General features: G+C 44.6%; 1 protein-coding gene across 1 annotated transcript in view; it reads right to left on the minus strand.

Moving 5' to 3' along the window:
• Positions 1 to 15,162: 15,162 nt before the first annotated feature.
• The window catches only part of DPY19L2 (dpy-19-like 2 (C. elegans)), a gene marked incomplete at its 5' end in the record, with an annotated part of 61,161 nt that continues 57,997 nt past the window's right edge, over positions 15,163 to 18,326 (minus strand). Inside the window, one exon of the mRNA XM_008585452.1 lies at positions 15,163 to 16,672. Coding sequence (XP_008583674.1) covers positions 16,423 to 16,672 — 250 coding nt within the window. The remainder of the gene's footprint in view (positions 16,673 to 18,326) is intronic.

Consider the following 18,326-nt stretch of genomic DNA (forward strand, 5'->3'; position numbering starts at 1 on the left):
GCGGCTTTGGGAGGTGACTGTTTTCTGGAGTCGTTTGCATACTAGTAGTTTCAGTTTCCCGTGAACCACGCGGATCTGATGTCCCATTTTATGTTCACGCTCTGGAAACATATCCTAATGTGACTGTCGCCCTTGCTCGTAATCCTTGGTGTGATGGTTGCTTTGTGTGTCTGTCCCCTCACTGAGCTTCCTTGGGGACAGAATGTCTCTCTGTCTCTGAGCTCCTAGCACAGTTTCTGGCACATACCAGGAATGTGATCATTTTCAGAAGAATTGTCTGACCTTTCTGTAAAATTGGCTTCCAGATTCTTGGCACAACGGACAGCATTTTTCTCGTCCTGTTGGACGTGCGTGACAAAGTACGTCCCTCTCTCCCAGAACAGTCCTGTCATCACAGCCCTCAGCATCACGGAGCTGGCGGGAAGGGTCACAGTGGGTCTGCTTCGGGGACAGGGAAACGACAGGGAACGTCAGGCGTCTTCCTGTGCACCCTACAGTGACTGAGCACCGTGGAGAAGCTGATGGAGAACGTGGGCCGGCCCGTGCTCAGGGCGGCAGGTCCGATCTCGGTTGTCCTACGTCACAGTCACTCCTGTCCCTTCTGCGAGAGGACATCACATAAGAACGTCTTCCTGACCTCCTCTGGGCCTCCGGCTGCGCAAGCGACAGAACGTTCTGCCGAACCTGCCTTTTCCTTCCTGCTGCGGAGCAGGAGCCTTGAAAACGCCCGTCGGCTTCAGGACAGAAGGGCGGGGTCTCCGTGGCACCGTCACGCCGCTCCCATCCGGTCCCCAGAGCTTCCCACCGTGGGGCCTGGCACGGTGCCCGGAGGCTGCGTCCGGCCCGTCGGCCGCCTTCCCTCCCCGCTCCACCCTGGGCTCGGTGGACACTGGTCCCACCCCGGGGCAGGTGCATCCCTGCCCTGGTCTCTAGGCCTGCACCAAGCCTGAGACGGTTTGGGAGGAGAGCTGTGACGGAGTTTGGATGCGATGTCCCCACAAAGCCCGTGTGGAAACCTGCTTCCCATCGTGGCAGTGTGTGGAGGTGTTTGGGTCATGGGGCTGGACCCCTCATGAATGGGTTAGTGCCCTCTCTCCGGTGGTGAGTGGGGTCTCTGTGAGTTCCCTGGAGAGCTGGTTGTTAACAGGAGCCTGGCACCTCCCTGTCTCTTGCTTCCTCTGCCATGTGATCTCGGACTGGCTGCCTGACGTTTTCCACCATGAGTAGAAGCAGCCTGAGGCCCACACCAGATGCAGCTGTCCCAGAATCGTGAGCCAAATAAACCTCCGTTCTGTACACATTACCCAGGCTCAGGTATTCTGCTACAGCCACACAAGAACAGACTAACACAAAGTGGGTAATTTGTTTGGTTTGCAATTTTTGAGACAATTCTTGAGGTGATGACCTTTGGAACCTAAGTTCTTTAACTACAGAGTTTGTGTCTTTTTTTCCCCTTGCAGGAGTGCCATTGCCTTTATTCTCAGTCACTCCTTGTCCTTCATGTTCTCCACCACCTGGCCCCAAATATAAAATGACAACCCTCGAGTCCCTCACTTTCTAGACATCCAGTTCCATTTCCCCTTAGATAAAGGACTTCCATCCAGGACCCTTTGGTTTTTGCTTGATTGTATCAGTGGTTCAGACAGACCCACCCAGATCTAATTGAAAACCTCGCTCCTTTCTAGCTGGGAGACTTGAGGAATGACACATGCCATCTCTGGGACCTGATTTTCCCACTTGTAAAACAACTTTACCAAGACGTTCTAAGATTAAATTACATAAAGTATAAAGAGCTTAGCACACAGCAGGCCTGTACCTGAGGGCTTCCAATTATTATTATTTTTCAGTTGCGTCTGCCTGTCCGTGTCCTCCGTGGCTGGTTTCCCCTGCTCTTCAGACTTCCCTTTCTTTGATGGCACATCACTGAGTCCAGGGCTGAAAGAGCCAGGCGCTGCCCCGCTCTCACGTTCAGGTTTACTCTATCTCCACTGGGACTCGGTGGTCATCCATGGATTTCTGGTCCTACCTCAATGACTTTTCCTGACTTTTCTCTGCCTTACTCAGCCTTCTGTTTCTTAAGCCCCCGATTGATTCATGTGAGAAAGCAAAATCACACAATGCAAATTCTGCAAGGACAGCTTCACTCAAAGGTAAGTGATAACATCCTACATTGCTCAGTAAATGACTGGATGCTGACGGTTGTGTACATCATCGACTAACATGAATGAATGGTTTAGAAACTCTAGAAATAGATTGTTCCATTTTTCTCTACTTGATGTCTTTGCATTAGAATATGCTCACAATATTAAAACTATTGTAAATGAATGGCAATCCTTATGTTATATATGTTTTACCGCAATAAGAAAAAGGGAAAAAAATAAGTATGTGAAATAATGTGTATGTTAATTAGCTTGACTTAGCCATTCCACAACGTGTACGTATTTCAAAACATCAGATTGAGCACTGTAATGATATACAATTTTTATTTGCAATTAAATTTTTAATAAAAGAAAGAAAAAATATGAAGAAGTTTAGACCAAGTGGTTGGCACTGATTATGTACGGAGAAGCCCACCAACGCTGACGGAGGAGAAAAGGATGGGAGGGTAGAGCTGAGCTAATCGTAGGAGAAGGGAAAAGCTACAATAGGAAGACTATATACATTACAGCACCTTATTTATGCATTTAGCAAAAAAAAAAGTATATTAATATGTCTATATAATAAAGAAATTAATAACTAAAACCCCAAAACTATCCACAAATAGATTTGTGGATTTTACTAATGATAAGGTATTTATTGTCTTTTTTTTTTTGGTGGCCAGTACAGGGATCTAAAGCCTTGATCCTGAGCTAAGTGGCCAGCCCCTTGTGTTTGCGGTCTTTGGATCTGAGTCAGTTTACGTCTACTCTCTGGAAAGGAAAGCCTTTCAGTGGTGCTGCCGCATGAAGCATCAAATACAGAACAGATAGAGATGAATCTTACGGTGAATCAGAGGAAAAGAATCATGGCTGCATTAGGAATTGAGTCATCAGTTTATAACACCAGAAGGCTCTTTACTTCAACTTTGTAAACATAATAAAGGTAAAGTTAAGAATGACTGGACGCATAATTAAAAAGGAAGTGGGCAGGCAGTTTGCTCAGTTGGTTAGAGTGTGGTGCTAACAACAAGATCCAGAGTGGATCCCTACCAGCCAGCCACCAAGGGGAAAAAAAAAAAAGGAACTGGATAAAGTTCATTACAGCATTAACTTGAGCAAAATATGTGCAACAAACTCTAGGCGTTCTACCTTCCTTAACCCTCACGTTGAAGGAGACCCTTTTCACGTATGGATTGCTCGTCTCTTTGGCTCGTGTGTGCCTCTGCACCCGTCCCATGCAGACTTAAGCTGAATGGCATTCTTTATGTCAGGACCGTCTTCAGTTACTGCACAATGATCTAACCTTTGAGAAAAGAATTTATATCACATGCATTGTTAAAAGCTGCTGCTGCTGTTACTGTTGCTGCTGCTGCTGTGACCTCTTTTCCTAACACATGCTGTTAAATAGGTGTTCTGGACTGGACTGTGTACTCCCCGTTCATATTTTGAAGGCCTAATCCCTAGTAATTCAGAATGTGACTGTGTTTGAAGATAGGGTCTTAGAAGAGGTAATTAAGGTTGCATGAGTTCGACGGGATGGGTCCTAGTGCGACAGGAGCGCTATCCTGATAAGAAGAGGAGATTAAGGGCCGACCCTGTGGCTTACTCAGGAGAGTGCGGCGCTGGGAGCGCAGTGGCACAGGTAGTGCCGAGGCCGCGGGTTCGGATCCTATATAGGGATGGCCGGTGCACTCACTGGCTGAGCGTGGTGCGGTCGACACAAGCCAAGGGTTATGATCCCCTTACCGGTCACAAAAATAAAATAAAATAAAATAAAATAAAAAGAAGAGGAGATTAAGACACAGACGCACACAGAGGGAAGGCTGGAGACAGAGGGAGGACAGGGCTGTCTGCAAGTCGAGGGGAGGCTCCAGAAGAAACCAACCCCGCCAACACCTTGATCTTGACTTCTAGCCTCCAGAACTGTGAAAAGCTTAACTTCTGTAGTTTAAGCCGCCCAGTCTGTGGTGTTTCGTTACGGCAGCCCTGATGGCTCCTAAAGGTCCCCGGGGTGGCACTTCATTTTGGTGCTCTGTGTTCTGGCCAGTCGTGTCTGTCGTCTTCCCTTATGTGGAAACGGGCCTCTGATGGCCAAAAGCACGGCCCGGCCCGTATGAAGAACCTCTCGTGATCCTGGGTCTTTGGGGATTCACTCGCGGTGGTCAGGTCGTGCCTGCAAAGTCACTGTGAAGGACGGCAGTAAAATGCCAAGTGAGCTGCGGAGAAGGAAGGACCACAGTGGTCAGGGAGACTGTGCGTTATGAGAGAGACCCTGTGGTCAAGAAAGGCTTCAGAGTAGGACGGTTTGGGCTGGACCTTGAAATGTGGAGAGCTTGGAGAATGCGGGGAGGGACCAGTATGAGCCAGAAGCTCGACAGAGGGTTCTGACTCGGCTCGTGTGCACGAGTGTGGCAGGCGGGACTGGGAACGCCGCAGGTCTTCAGTGCCTCGGAGAGTGGGAGCCACGGAACGTTCTGAGCAGGAGGGTGGCCTGAACGCACGACAGCCAGTGTCTCAGAAGGTGATCTGCGGTGGGGCGAAGGACACTGCAAAGGGAGCGAGTGCTGGACACCGGGTGCAGGGAAGCTACTCCTAGGGTCCCTGCACCCGGTGGAGGGAAGCGACCAGGCTCAGGCCTCTGAGCGGGGACGGGAAGCATCGGCAGGAGCGGCCCCGGGAGGGGGAGGACAGTGCAGCGCTGACCTTTCACATCTTGATTAAAAAGCAAGGTTAGTGGTGGTTATTTCCACTTGACTGATGGAAACACCAAGGCATAACAGATTTGCCCGTGGTTGCTAAAATGGCTCGGGCCAATGAAAACGAAAGTTCCTTCTCGTTTGTCCTCCTTGGTAGGTGGCCCTTACCGGATTTGCTACTGCCATCATGTCACTTTTAAAAAGTCATCAATGAAATTTCCTGCCCAGATAAATCTGTCATTTCTTTATTCTTACCTTTACTTTATAAAGGTATACACCTATTTATACCTTTACTCGCAAATCCTAATTGGCTCCTTTACCTTCGAAACATCACACCTGTTTTTCAGACTACCAGAGGCAGACAGAGGGGTGAGGGTGCCCTCGGGAGAAACCCATCAGCTGCAGCTACCACGATTAGCTGCTTACTAAGCACCTTCTTTAAACCGGGCCCTCTGCTGCACACACACAGCACTTCATCTCCACGGCAGCCTGTGGGAAAGGCGGTATCGCCCTCACTTTACAGGTGATTAAACTGATCGTGGAAATTAACTTGCCTGAGCTCGCGTGACGGGCAGGTGCAGAACGAGGGCTCCAAGCCAGGTACACACAGCACTGCATCTCCACGGCAGCCTGTGGGAAAGGCGGTATCGCCCTCACTTTACAGGTGATTAAACTGATCATGGAAATTAACTTGCCTGAGCTCGCGTGACGGGCAGGTGCAGAACGAGGGCTCCAAGCCAGGTGCACCTGACCCCAACCCCACGCCCTGGTTTGAAGGTAGCTCCGTTTCCACCGTCTGCCTGTGTCACTGCTCCTTTTATCACCAGCCACAGGAGAGACTCCAAAGCACTGTGTACCTGAGCTACACTAGATCGGGTTCAAGGTCTACGTGTGTTATTAAAAGACCTTCAACTTAAGTTTCCAGAGGGCCCACCTTGAAAAAGCATTGAATGGAAACTTTGTTCCTTTCTGAATGATGCATATGTTGCTATCCAGTCTGTTTGCTACCCAATTTAACTTCCAGTTTTTCAGCAATGAGTATTTTTACTATTTTATGTATCTTCTAAAATTTCCTGTGGAGACAGACTTTTGTAGAACTCCGTAGCTCACATATTTTCCATCTAAATTTAAAAAATTCAGTTGACTGGACTATTTTTTTCCTCTGTTTTAAACTGCTTCTTTTCTCTCCTCCCCCTGAAATAAAAGCCTCAGTGCCTGTGAGTCCTACACAAATCCCCGAATCTATAGAGCCCAAAGGCCCCTGAGATCATCTAAACTAGAGTAAGTGTCGCAGGACAGGTGTTGTGCTGGTCAGGCAAGGGAGAAGCAGCCTCAGACAGGAGCGAGCTGTCCCTCATGAAGCAGCTCTTCCTTCAAAGAAACAGGGTCATATGTGCAGCTACTTTTTTTCTTTGAATTTCAAGACCCCATTGATTTCCCTTATTTGCCCAGTTCTGGTTTTTCCCAGAAGCTGTGTGTGTGGAATCTGTTTGTAGGTATAAATTCATTCAGAAAACATTTACCAAGTACCTAAAAGAAGCCGGGTATTGACCTCAGTCTTGGGCGTGCAAAGGAACTGCTCTCCCATGAGGGCGTGCTGTGTACCCTCAGGACAGAGAAGGTTGGGCAGAGCCAGAGGCACTGAAATGCTGTAGGTCCTGGAGTGGGAGCCGGGATCAGTACAGTGGAGACCGAAGAGAGGGTGCGGAAATCTCATTCTTGCTTAGGCTTTTGATCTGGAGGACACGACAGGTAACTTTGCGGCCAGTCTTTGCCTGCTTTCGCTGTCCTCACACTTACCTTGCATGTGCGGCGTCGCTGTACGCTCAGAGAGAAAATTCTCACAAGGCCGGACTTCTCGCCCTCACTCTGGTGACTATATGAACTGTCCTGCAGGAGGGAGTGGTTTTGATGGAAGCGATGTCTCCTCACTGGTGGCCCCTTCTGCCTCTCTGTGACACCGTTACGATGGCTTTGCTCTGGCCCAGAAGAGCTGTGGACAAATCGAATATGGGTATGGATTTTTGTGTGTGAAATTAAGGTTTAAGTTTGTTTTTCCTCGGGTGGTGGCAGCAGCAGGAAAATGATGCCCGGAGAAAATCGCCCGTGGCAGTGAGTGAAAGGCCCGGTCGGTGCTGGGGGCAGAGCGTGGGGAGGCCACGTGGGGCGGGATTGAACCCCAACCTGGACGCACGGTCTGAGAACCTGGTCTCACGGTCCACGTCTCCTATTACTGCTGCACATCATGGCTCTGCCCGATCACACGAACAAGAGGTTGGGGTGAGCCGTTCCAACAGGAGCGCCCGGACGGCTCAGCCCCCACGTCCCTCCCTGTCCCCCGCGTCCCTTCCTTCCCCACCCTCCCCTCTGCTCCCCTTGTCTGCAGAGCAGGAGTGGGACAGACGGGCAGCGACAGGAACTCATGCAGGGAGCAAGCGACGAGCCTGCGCAGGCCTCTGTTCCCTTTTTGGTTTCTGACTCTCTCCCAAGGCAAAACCATCTGCTACAAAAACAGGAGTTTAGAGAAACGTTTACAAACTCCCTCTAAAAGCCAACAGAAACAGCCACCTTCACCCAACCGGGCTTTGCCATTACGTAAACTCTGTACACCGAGCATCACCTCCCTTGATGGTGTTTGGACTCACTTCCAGTGGAGACGCAGCTCTTTATTTCTTGATTTGCTTTTTCCTCACTAGTGAGAAGTCAGAGCCAAGGCTCGGAAAGCCTGGGGTTGTTGGGTTTTCTATTTTACACCTGGAAAGTAAGCCCACCTGAGTAAATGCGATTATTTTAAAACTTAAAACCACAGTACCACTACCCTGTAGCAACGGGCTATTTTGCAATATAAACTACACATCGGTAGAGTTAGGCTGTATGCAGCTTTTAATTTCCAGCACAATGGCGTTTTAAAATTAAAGATATAAATTAGCCCTCGTTAGAGAAACAGCACAGTAGTAAATCTCTCCCAAATTGGCAGAGCGAAATACAGACAGTGAAGTCTAGAGAGGACAGACAGCCCCTAAAGTATAAGCAAACCACTGAGCGGAGAACAGAAGCCCCGTCCGCCGGGAGCTGCTCTGTGCTGACCTTGAAGCCATCAGCTCCTGGACCGAGCACCACCACCACCACCAACTGATTGAGAGCTTCCTCTACCTTACATGCTTTCCATAAATTACTTTATTTTTCCCCCAAAACATCATTTTTAAGGGAGATACTTTTAACGTATCCATTTTGCAGATGATGAAATTTTAAAACGTTAAATAAATTGCCCAGCTACTAGGTGGTGGAGGAGGGATTCAAATCCAGTCTTAATTTACGGACTAGTATTTTGAACTTCAACCCGAGAGCAGCCCACAGAGTGATGAATACTTCAAAAAGAACTAAGAAAACACTGAAATATTTTGGGGAAAATTCAGCCCTATAAGCAGGGATTGCAAACAGTAAAAGTGACCCAGAGGGATCACTAACCACCCTGTCTTTAAAATTATCCTATATTTTAGCCAGTTATTTTCCACGTTATTCCTTCATGCAATGTTTACAGAGCACCTACTGTATGCTGGGTACTGCGTTGGTGGAAAACAGAAATAAATAAATATTTTAGTAGTTACAGCTCAATAGAGACTCCTAAAGGTAAACAGATCATCTTCAAATGATCAAACAATGTGACAAATGGAGTGGCCTTAGCGGACTGCAGAGGGGATGGTCAGCACTGGCTTCAGAGGGGACTTCTGAGCAGAGACTGGAAGGATAAATGGGAGGACACATGGGAGGAGGACAGAGAAGGTCTTCATAGGCGGAAGGACGGACCGGTGTGAGCACAGGCAGGAAAGAGCTGCTGCAAACTTCAGGCCGTTCATTGTTCCTGAAGTGAACGGTGTGACGCTGGGGCCGTCAGTGATCCTGGAGAGGAGGCAGGAGGCAAAGCGGAGGCTCCTGAGGCCCTGGAGGGAGGGGGCCTGGGAAACGCAGAGATGGGTGGACAGGAGGGAAGAGCCAGGAGGGGGCATCCTCTGAGATCGTCACAGCTCGACAGTGTGGTGCATGCCCTTGAGTTCCCTGTTTCTCCCATTTTTGGTCAAAACACATGCAAACCTTAACACTTTCTGAAGGTGAGCAGTTATCCATGGCGAATGTTGTAATATTTCCCAGCCAGCAGATGGCACCAAGTATACAGGAAATGAGCGCTTCGCACAGAACTTTTTTACTGATTTCCTCCTACTTATTCTAAATGAAATTAATCCAGTTTTTATAATAGAGTGAGTCATTTAACTAAGTACGGGGAATAGACAAGAACTGTAGTTCCGATCACGACTGTTTTGCTTTCCACAATATTGTGAAGAGTCTGACATAACCATTGTTCACTTAAACTCATCGGGATTGGCTGGAGGAGTTTCATGACCAAATGTGGGTGTTCAACTCCTTATGGGAGTGTACGTGTGTCGTGTACTATGCCCCCAAGGTCCGGACGCTCGGCCTCTGCCATTCTCAGGGCACTTTTCTTCACTCTAGGGACTCTAACATTTGAGTAGGCTCCAGAACTGACACGGGACGGGCATCTCATAGGCGTGCTGTCCCCTGACCTGACAATGGCTACTGTGCTGTGACCTCCAAGGGATCCCCTCTGGGATCCTATTAAGGTTGTCAAATGAATAACTGCCCTGATGGCACCGTCTCTGGGCAATCAGGAAAACAGGAAATAAGGGTGAAGGGGTGAATCTAGGCAGGGGTAACAGCTGTTAGAGATGGGGGTGCAGGATTGGGTGGGGAAGCCCCCAGGCTGTGAAAGGACAGCAGGCCGGGAGAGCCTGCATCTACAGGGGACACGGTCTCGCTGACCAGGTCTTGGCTTACTCAGTGAAGGGCTTCAAAGCAAAGGCTGCCTGTCCAAGGAGTCCAGCATCGGGCAGAACGCCAGGCCCCTTACCCCGCCTTGCCTAGTCATTGGCTGGGGACTGCTGGGAAGGTGACCTCAGGTTGACAGATGCTGATGGTCCTGCAGTTGGTGGCTGTCAGTTGAGCATACTCTCTGCAGCTGGGCAGCAAGTTCCCTCTCAGAGGAAGGTCCAAGGGGGAGGTGCGCTTTTGTGGCTGCCACACCATCCTAAAGAAGTCACTCTCCTGTTTAGGACCCCTTTGTACTTCTTAGGCCTCTCTGAGGAAGCTGTGTGAACAGGCTCTTTCCTTCCCAGTAGCTGAGGTGCTATTTTTGTATAGAAGTTAATTCTTAGATCCTCCGGGTATGGTTCAATCCAGTATGGTCCATGAAGGGGCTGTGCAGCTTCATCTGACTAATCTCAATTTCGATATATGTTATATGCAGCTCTTGGATGGAATTTTAAAAGTAAGGGCCATTGTCTATGGACACAAAAGGCTACAAATGAATTTTAATCTCAGGTGAGCATAATAAGGAAGTCAGTACCTGCAAAAGCTCCTCTATAACGTGATTTAAAGTCAAATATGAGGGTACATCAAAACTTCGTGGAAAAATAGAACTGTAAGATAATGTGAATCTTTACTTGAATGTTTTGAAGTACCTCATGTAAATGATCTTGATCATGCACTTCGTAATGCATATGTCTACGTGGAAGATCTTGTTTGATCCTCATGATTCCGTGAAGATGAAGAAACGGATCCTGTGAGTTAACTGACTGTCTTCCCACTCCCGAGGCCCTGTCTTCCTTTAGGCCCTGCGACCTGCATGACCCGCTCCTGTCTCTCTCCGGCTTGTGCTGAGCACCTCCCGTGCACACGCTCTCACTGAACCCAGCTGCAGCTCCTCGACGGCGCCACAGCCCCAGCGGTCCTGAGCTTTGCACATGCTGCTCCCTGTCCTGGAGCAATGTGTCCCTCACTTACTTCCTTACTTCCTACCTTTCCTTCAAGATACAGATCAGGCAGCCTCTAAGACAGTCTGAGATGACCTAGTCTACTGAAGTGTCCCTCTGTTGTGTGCCAGCATTGATCATAGTGATTATCACCCACTAGCTTCTATGCTAGTGAAAATATTAAAAAATGGAGAGGGCCTTTAAAGAATATATGGACAGGGGCTGGCCAGTTAGCTCAGTTGGTTAAAATGTGGTGTTATGACACCAAGGTCAAGGATTTGGGTCCCTGTACAGGCCAGCTGTCCCCCCAAAAAGGAGCACAGGGACAGACTCTTGCATATTGTCTCTGGATAGTTGGCAGACAATGTATGTTGAATAAAACAAAGAACTCTAAGAATCGCAGGGTATACAAAGAGGAATTAAATAGCAAATGTTAATATTTGACTAGATTTTATTTCAACAAAAAGCAGTTTCCTATTGAACATTACTGAAACCTATGCTATGGATTTAAAAAAAAACTTTTTGGATCATGTGCTAAGTAGGTACATTTTCTATTTTTTTCTAATATTTGTAGTTACCACAGGAAGAGATGAAAAATAGTAATATAATTCAAAAGAAACAGGGAGATTAATCTGGAGTTCTAATCAATGTAGTGCTGAAAGCTGGGTAATAAAAATCTCCTTTTTAAAAAATTAAAAACACATTTAATTTGTATTTTTGCTATACATGATAGAACATGGGTGTTTGATATACAAAGGTCATCAAACACTGATGGGCTGGGTTGCAAAAACAGAATTCTCAGCATATGGAGGCTATTTTAAGGCCATGAAGAAGCTGCATGATATTGCACATCTTGACTTATAAAAAAAATAGCTATCGTGAATTGTAATATGAATGATGTCTTTTTCAAAGTCTTCCATTGGAAGAAACAGTGCACACTGCACAAACGGAAGAGCCACGATCTGAAGAGCTGTGTGAGCAGCTGAACCTCAGTCCTCAGAGCAGCTCCTCACGCTTGTTTAAGCCCCCAGAGCTCCTGACATAGAACCCGAGGTTTAGGAATCACTGATGCAGTCTCAAAGGCCTACTTTGAAGGGTAAAAAATATATTAAACATTATAAAGTATATGCACATTTTCAAGAATTATAAAATCAACACTTAAGTACTCAGCATCAAGTTAAGAATGGACTAGTGGCGCCCAAGCGCCCGGGGCCTCTCCTGGGTCGCACGTAGAAGCGGCCACCAGCCTACGTTCTGGATTCCCTGTGCCTGCGCTGTCATCGTTTTGCCACACTGCGTCTCCTAATATGTTGTTTTGTTTGCTTTTTGTCTATACATAAATGGCATATATACGAAGGTATTTCACATTTGTGGAAAAACACAATGGAAAGATAATCCTTCTGTACTTTCTGAAGTACCTGCGTATCTGCACACACACGTGCCCTCTGATGACGGAGATTTATATCCTTAACATAATATTTGAAATTTGCTCCTGCCGATGCTTGAGTATAGATCACGTTCACTTCTGTACAATATTCCACTGCATGGAAAGGCTTCACTTTGTCACAATGGAAAGATAATCCTTCTGTACTTTCTGAAGTACCTGCGTATCTGCACACACACGTGCCCTCTGATGACGGAGATTTTTATCCTTAACATAATATTTGAAATTTGCTCCTGCCGATGCTGGAGTATAGATCACGTTCACTTCTGTACAATATTCCACTGCATGGAAAGGCTTCACTTTGTCAATCCTATTTGCGGCCCTTTGGGTTGTTCTTAGTTTTTAGGGTTTTTAAGGTACAGATAGTGCATCCACGAACATTCTTGTAATTGGTTTTCCTGATATATTTAGTACAAACATTTCTTTAGGGTGAAGTTGTTGGTTGCAGGCACTGCACACCTTGAAATTGATTAGGTAGTACGGTATTTTCCAAGGTGGCAATGCTCCTACTGGAATTTCATCACAGTACTTGTTGCTCCCTGTCCTCACCAATTCTATTATCAGACTTGTAATTCTGCCTTGTGGTTTTAATTTACATTTCTTCTAAGTTATACAATTTTCTTCTAAGTTTTAATATTCTGCCTTTCTCACTTAAGTCCTGGATCCATCTTAATTTAACTTTTGTGCATTGTCATATATCTGGTTTTTTTGTTTTTTTTTTTTTGGAAAATATCATTTCTCGTGGTTGAAAAGAATCTCCAAAGAAAGATTTTTCTTCTCCCTTACTTCTACTCCCACCCCGTTTGAGGAGTCTTAATGAATTAAAGAATATGAACGCATACAGAGCTCCACATAAGTACATTTTCTAAAAAATAAGAATATGGTCAGTTTTTGCTGGACATGAAATAAATGCAAATTAAAATAATAATGAACACTATTTTCAGCCTCACAAATCAGCAAAAAATATTTTTAATAAGGCTAGCCGATGCCAGTGAGAGTTGTCATTCACACACAGACTGCTGTGGCTCACACAATCCTGCAAAGGTAATTTGAGGCAAACTGCACTGAAGGCTTTAAAGGTGTTCACATTCTTTTACTGAAATCTAACTTTACGGAATTGATCCTACGGAAATAATTTTAAAATCAGAAAAAAAATAATGCAGTAAGAATTGCAGTGTTCTATATATACATACGCATAGCAGCAAAAATGGAAATAGGTCAACCATGATTAGGACACACGCACACACACACAGGCACATATACACAGAATAGGATATTATGTAGCCACTGAAGTATATACATACGCATAGCAGCAAAAATGGAAATAGGTCAACCATGATTAAGACACACGCACACACACACAGGCACATATACACAGAATAGGATATTATGTAGCCACTGAAGTTGCCTATTCATAAGAATGTAACATTTCCATTTTGCTATGTGAAGAGCAAAACAGTTTTACATGAAATGTTAAAAGCAAAAAAGGTATGACTAAAAGTTGGGAGAAAATGAAATGTTAGCAACTACTGAAGATTTCCCTTCTTTCGAATTTCCTGTTTTTTCAAAACTAATTTTTCTAGGATGAGTTTGTATTGCTCATGTAACAAAACATATAAGTAATGAGCGCATTGGGAGCACTCGAATGTTGGAGGACGTGTTGTGTGCCAGCCATGGTTTCAGATCAGTATGCAAAAACACCACCACAGGAAACAAGGGGATCTACCCATCACTCAACCCAGTACCCAGTGTTCATGCACAGTCTTCACATTTCAAGAGAACGAAAAATAAAATATATGCAGGCGAAAAGCCAACAGCATAATTTGCATGAAAGGTGCTGTCCAGTTTTCCTATGTGTTGACACCCGATAAAGGTGGAATTCTGAGATGAGCTAACGTCACCCTGTAACTTGATATTACTAAAATGGTAATTTAGTGGGTCAGGGGAGGGCAGCAGAAGAAACCATTTGTTGACTGCCTATATGTAGCAAGCACTTTAACACATTTCGCTAATCCACATAATGAGCCTGCCGAGTAGAGTAGGTTGCATTAGTTGATGTATTGGTGAAGAAACTGAGGTGCGTAGAGTTAAGTGACACGACCATGCTTCGCACAGGGCCTGGCATGCAGTGACAGTTTAAGAAAGATCTTTCGAATGGACAGTAGATGACACACCCAGTATGGAAGAGCCAGGACTCAAACGTAGACCCGTCTTGGTACAAAGCCCACACAATTTCCACCACAGGACGTTGCCTTCTGTGTATTATTCAGAATTATTTTTAAATGGCCAAGAAAGATTACTAATGTAAACACGGCCAATAAATACAGCAACCTGTGATTTCTACCTTCATTTCTGAACTATTTCAATTTCAAAACATGTTTGGCAAAGGATAAGAAAAGATAGAAAAATCCACAAAGGATCTTCAAGGGCTCTTAATTAACCTGCACAGCACGTGAAAATAACAAAATCTATATGAAACCATCACGTGTATGGAACATTTTCTTAGTTAATACAGCTCATCCCTTTTACTGTTGAATTCTGACAACTTTACTTTAAAGTGTTTCCTATGAAAACAGCATCTAAAATGTGTTACTTTAATTTTACGAATGTTAGGTGTTGTCTCTTTTTCTTCTTTGCCCCACACTTACTCCAAAACAAATTATTTAAAAACGCTAACGTAAGTAAAATGTATCATGCTTTTTTAGCTGCTTTGCATCGTGTATTAAAATACTTTACAACTATAAAAGTTGAATATAATTTTATTGGTTTTCCTGTACATAAGTTCACAGAAATATATTTGTATTGAATATTTTATTAGCTAATAGACCTCTCCTTTTAATAAAATTCTACCAACCTTTAAAAAATATTTTCTATAAAAACAACATCTAGAATGTGTTACTTTAATTTTTATGTTAGGTGTTATGTATCTTTTCTTACTTTGCCCCTTTCTTTCTTTATCCCATACTTACACCAAATTATTTTTAAATGCTAAAATAAGCAAAATGTGGCATGCTTCCTTAGCTGTTTTGTATCTGGTATTAAAATATTTTACAACTATAAAAGTTGACAAAAAGTTTTATTGGTTTTCCTTTATATTACTGCCTACCTACTAAAATGAATTAACATATGGAATTAAGTCATTTTGTGATCTCAGGTACAGAAGGCCAAGAATATACAGGCATTATAAAAACTCCAAGATGGTTAACTTAAAGTAGACACACACTAAAATACTATAGATTTGGCATATTTAGCATTTGTCAAGCAGAAAAAAAGAGTGTTTATTTTTGTAGCTAGCAATAATTATCTTCAGGATAACTATATACTACTTTTCAAAGCATTATTGTTGGGTAGGATTTTGGGGGGAAGAGGATTTATAAAATATGACCTTCCTCACCCAACACCTAAAATACATAAGGACTTAAAAATATGTTATTACAAAAGAAGGAGAGACGACATCCAATAAGCTGCAGGGCCATCGAGACAGAAAGGCCTCTGCTTCATTCAAGGTCTAGGATCTGAAAACGAAAATCTCATTGGATAAATTTAACTGGGTTTTCTTTTCTGATTATGTTTAACCCCCTAATTTGGTTGTGTACCGTAGCAATTGTTATTTCACCTGGATATAAAGAAAAACAAAAAAACTACTTGGTTCTAAACAGATTAATAACGTGTTGAGCTTAGACTGAGAACTAATCAGTGTAAAATACTAATCTGGTTGGGTAGATACATTTGAAGAGATTCAAAACATTACAAAACAATCTGGTTTCTTTCAAACATTTTAACTTGAAATGATAAAAAAGTTGTTAAAAGTTATTAAAGATCTTTCCTGAGAGCTAGTGAAAGAAAAAACTCCTTTAATAGACACATGGTTACAATTTCCTGGCAGAAGTAAAGAAGCCGTGACCAGTATCAGGATCCTAAGGTGCTGTCATCTCCCAGCCTGCGTCCTTCTGTCCTCGGTGTTTGAGTTGTTCCACCCTGGTTCCAGAGAAAATCTAAAGCAATCTCCTAGTTGGATAAAAAGGACTTACCCTTGATTTATAAAATTTCATATTGTTTTACATACATTTTTCTTTAAAACTCTAAGATGAAAATTAGTTTATGCAGCATGAAATGATTTACAGGCTTTATAAGGCCAACATTCAGTGGGAAACAATGAGGTGATTTACCTTTAATAATCAAAAAAACTTTAAATCATTTTTATCTTCTTTTTAAGCATCTCTTATTAAAGCTTGTGATTTTTATTAATGTAAATAAGCCAACATGTGATTGTTTTCAACACCCTTCGTTGCACCACAGTGTAATGGGTAGTCTCGTCCTTAGTTCACCCTCAGGACTCTGTACACGCTGTTCTGGAACACAGTGGTGAAGTAAGGCCGCGCGTCCTTGAGCAGGACGCTACATAAGGGAGGGTTAGCGGCACTGGAAGGGTCTTCCACATCCCAGATCTCAAGCATGCTGCAACCAGGCCTGAAAAAAAAAAAGATGTGTATATATATATCCGTATTAAAAACACATTCATAGCTAGAGGAAATACATAAATCATAAAGTACCTCATAGGTTTTTAGAGACATTTATCTAGCAGATTAAATATTTTATTTTTTATCGAATCATAATTGATTATACATATTTTTGGGGTTCAATGTTGACATATGTTGATCAAATTAATATTACTAGTATGTATACTGTTACAAATTGTACTTATTCTTTATGCTCCTTGTCCAATCTCTCCCTATCCCCCCTCCCTCCCACCACTGATAACCCTAGATTTCTTCTCTCCCTCTGAAAGAGTAATGGTTACTCTGTTGATTTGTTCCCTAGATGATCTGTCCAGCGCAGAAAGAGATATGTTCAGGTCCCCCACTATTATCATAGAGCAGATGCTTCTTCTGTCACTCTGGAATGGGCTTTGTGGAGAGAAACATCCTCTTCTTTTCTTTGGTCTCTGCTGGCGACTCTCCTTGTGTCAATGCACTCCAGTGGCTGGTGGACCATCTGCATGGTGGTTGTCATGTCTAGCCACTTTCACGGCAGCCGTGGTTACTGTTGTGGGCCACCCACACGGATGTGATGTTTTTGGCATGCTCCTTGGCTCTGGTAGTGTGCCAGGTTGTGGGCGCCCCGGGGGGGGGGGTGATGGAGTTTGGAAGTTTTGACTTTCCAGAACTCATATGGAAATTTGATCTCCAATGTGGCAGAGTTGGAAACTGATTGAGCCATGGAAGCAGATACCTCATGAATGCATTAATGCTCTCCCTGGGGAAGGAGGGATTAATGAGTGAGTTCTCATTCTACTAGTTCCCACGAGAGCTGGTTATTTAAAAGACTCTGGCACCTCCAATCTCTCTCTCTTGCTTCCTCTCGCCATGTGATCTGCTTGTACCCACCGGCTGCCTGGCACTTTCCGCCATGAGTAGAAACAGCCTGAGGCCCATTCCAGATGCAGCTGTCCCAGAATCATAAGCCAAATAAAACTCTAATCTTTATAAATTACCCAGTCTCAGGTATTTCTGTTACTGCAACACAAAACGGACTAATACAGAAAATTGGTACCGAGGAGCAGGGTGTTGCTATACAGATAGCTGAAAATGCGGAAGCAGCTTTGGAACTGGGTATTAGGCAAAGGTTGGAGGAGTTTGGAGGATTTAGAAGAAGACAAAAAGATGAGAGAATGTTTAGAACATTTTAGAGACTGGTTAAATGGCTGTGACCAGAATGCTGATAGAAATGTGGACAGTAAAGGCCATGCAGATGATGAGGTCTCAGATAGAAATGAGGAACTTATCGGGAACTGGACAAAAGATCATCCTTGCTACACCATAGCACGGAACTTGGCTGCATTGTGTCCATGCCCTTGGACTTTGTGGAAAGTGGGACTTAAGAGCTGTGAACCAGAATGTTTGGCAGAACAAATTTCCAACCAGCAAAGCATTAAGGAAACTGCATGATTACTTTTAGCAGCCTACTAAGTTATGGCGGCAAAGGCATGATGTAAAGCCAGAATGTAAAAGGAAAGCAGAGCATAAAGATTTGGAAAATTTGGGCCGGCCCGGTGGCGCACTGGATAGTGCGCCGCTTGGGAAGCGAGGCGGCACTCCCACCCGAGGGTTCGGATCCCACATACAGACCGGTTTCCGCTCACTGGCTGAGCGAGGCGCGGGAGCAACACCGAGGCTTGCGATCCCGTTGCCGGTCCCCGGTCCGGTACGGGGGCAACACTGAG

This window comes from Galeopterus variegatus, unplaced genomic scaffold, assembly GCF_000696425.1.
Source record: "Galeopterus variegatus unplaced genomic scaffold, G_variegatus-3.0.2 Scaffold3576, whole genome shotgun sequence".
NCBI lineage: Eukaryota > Metazoa > Chordata > Mammalia > Dermoptera > Cynocephalidae > Galeopterus > Galeopterus variegatus.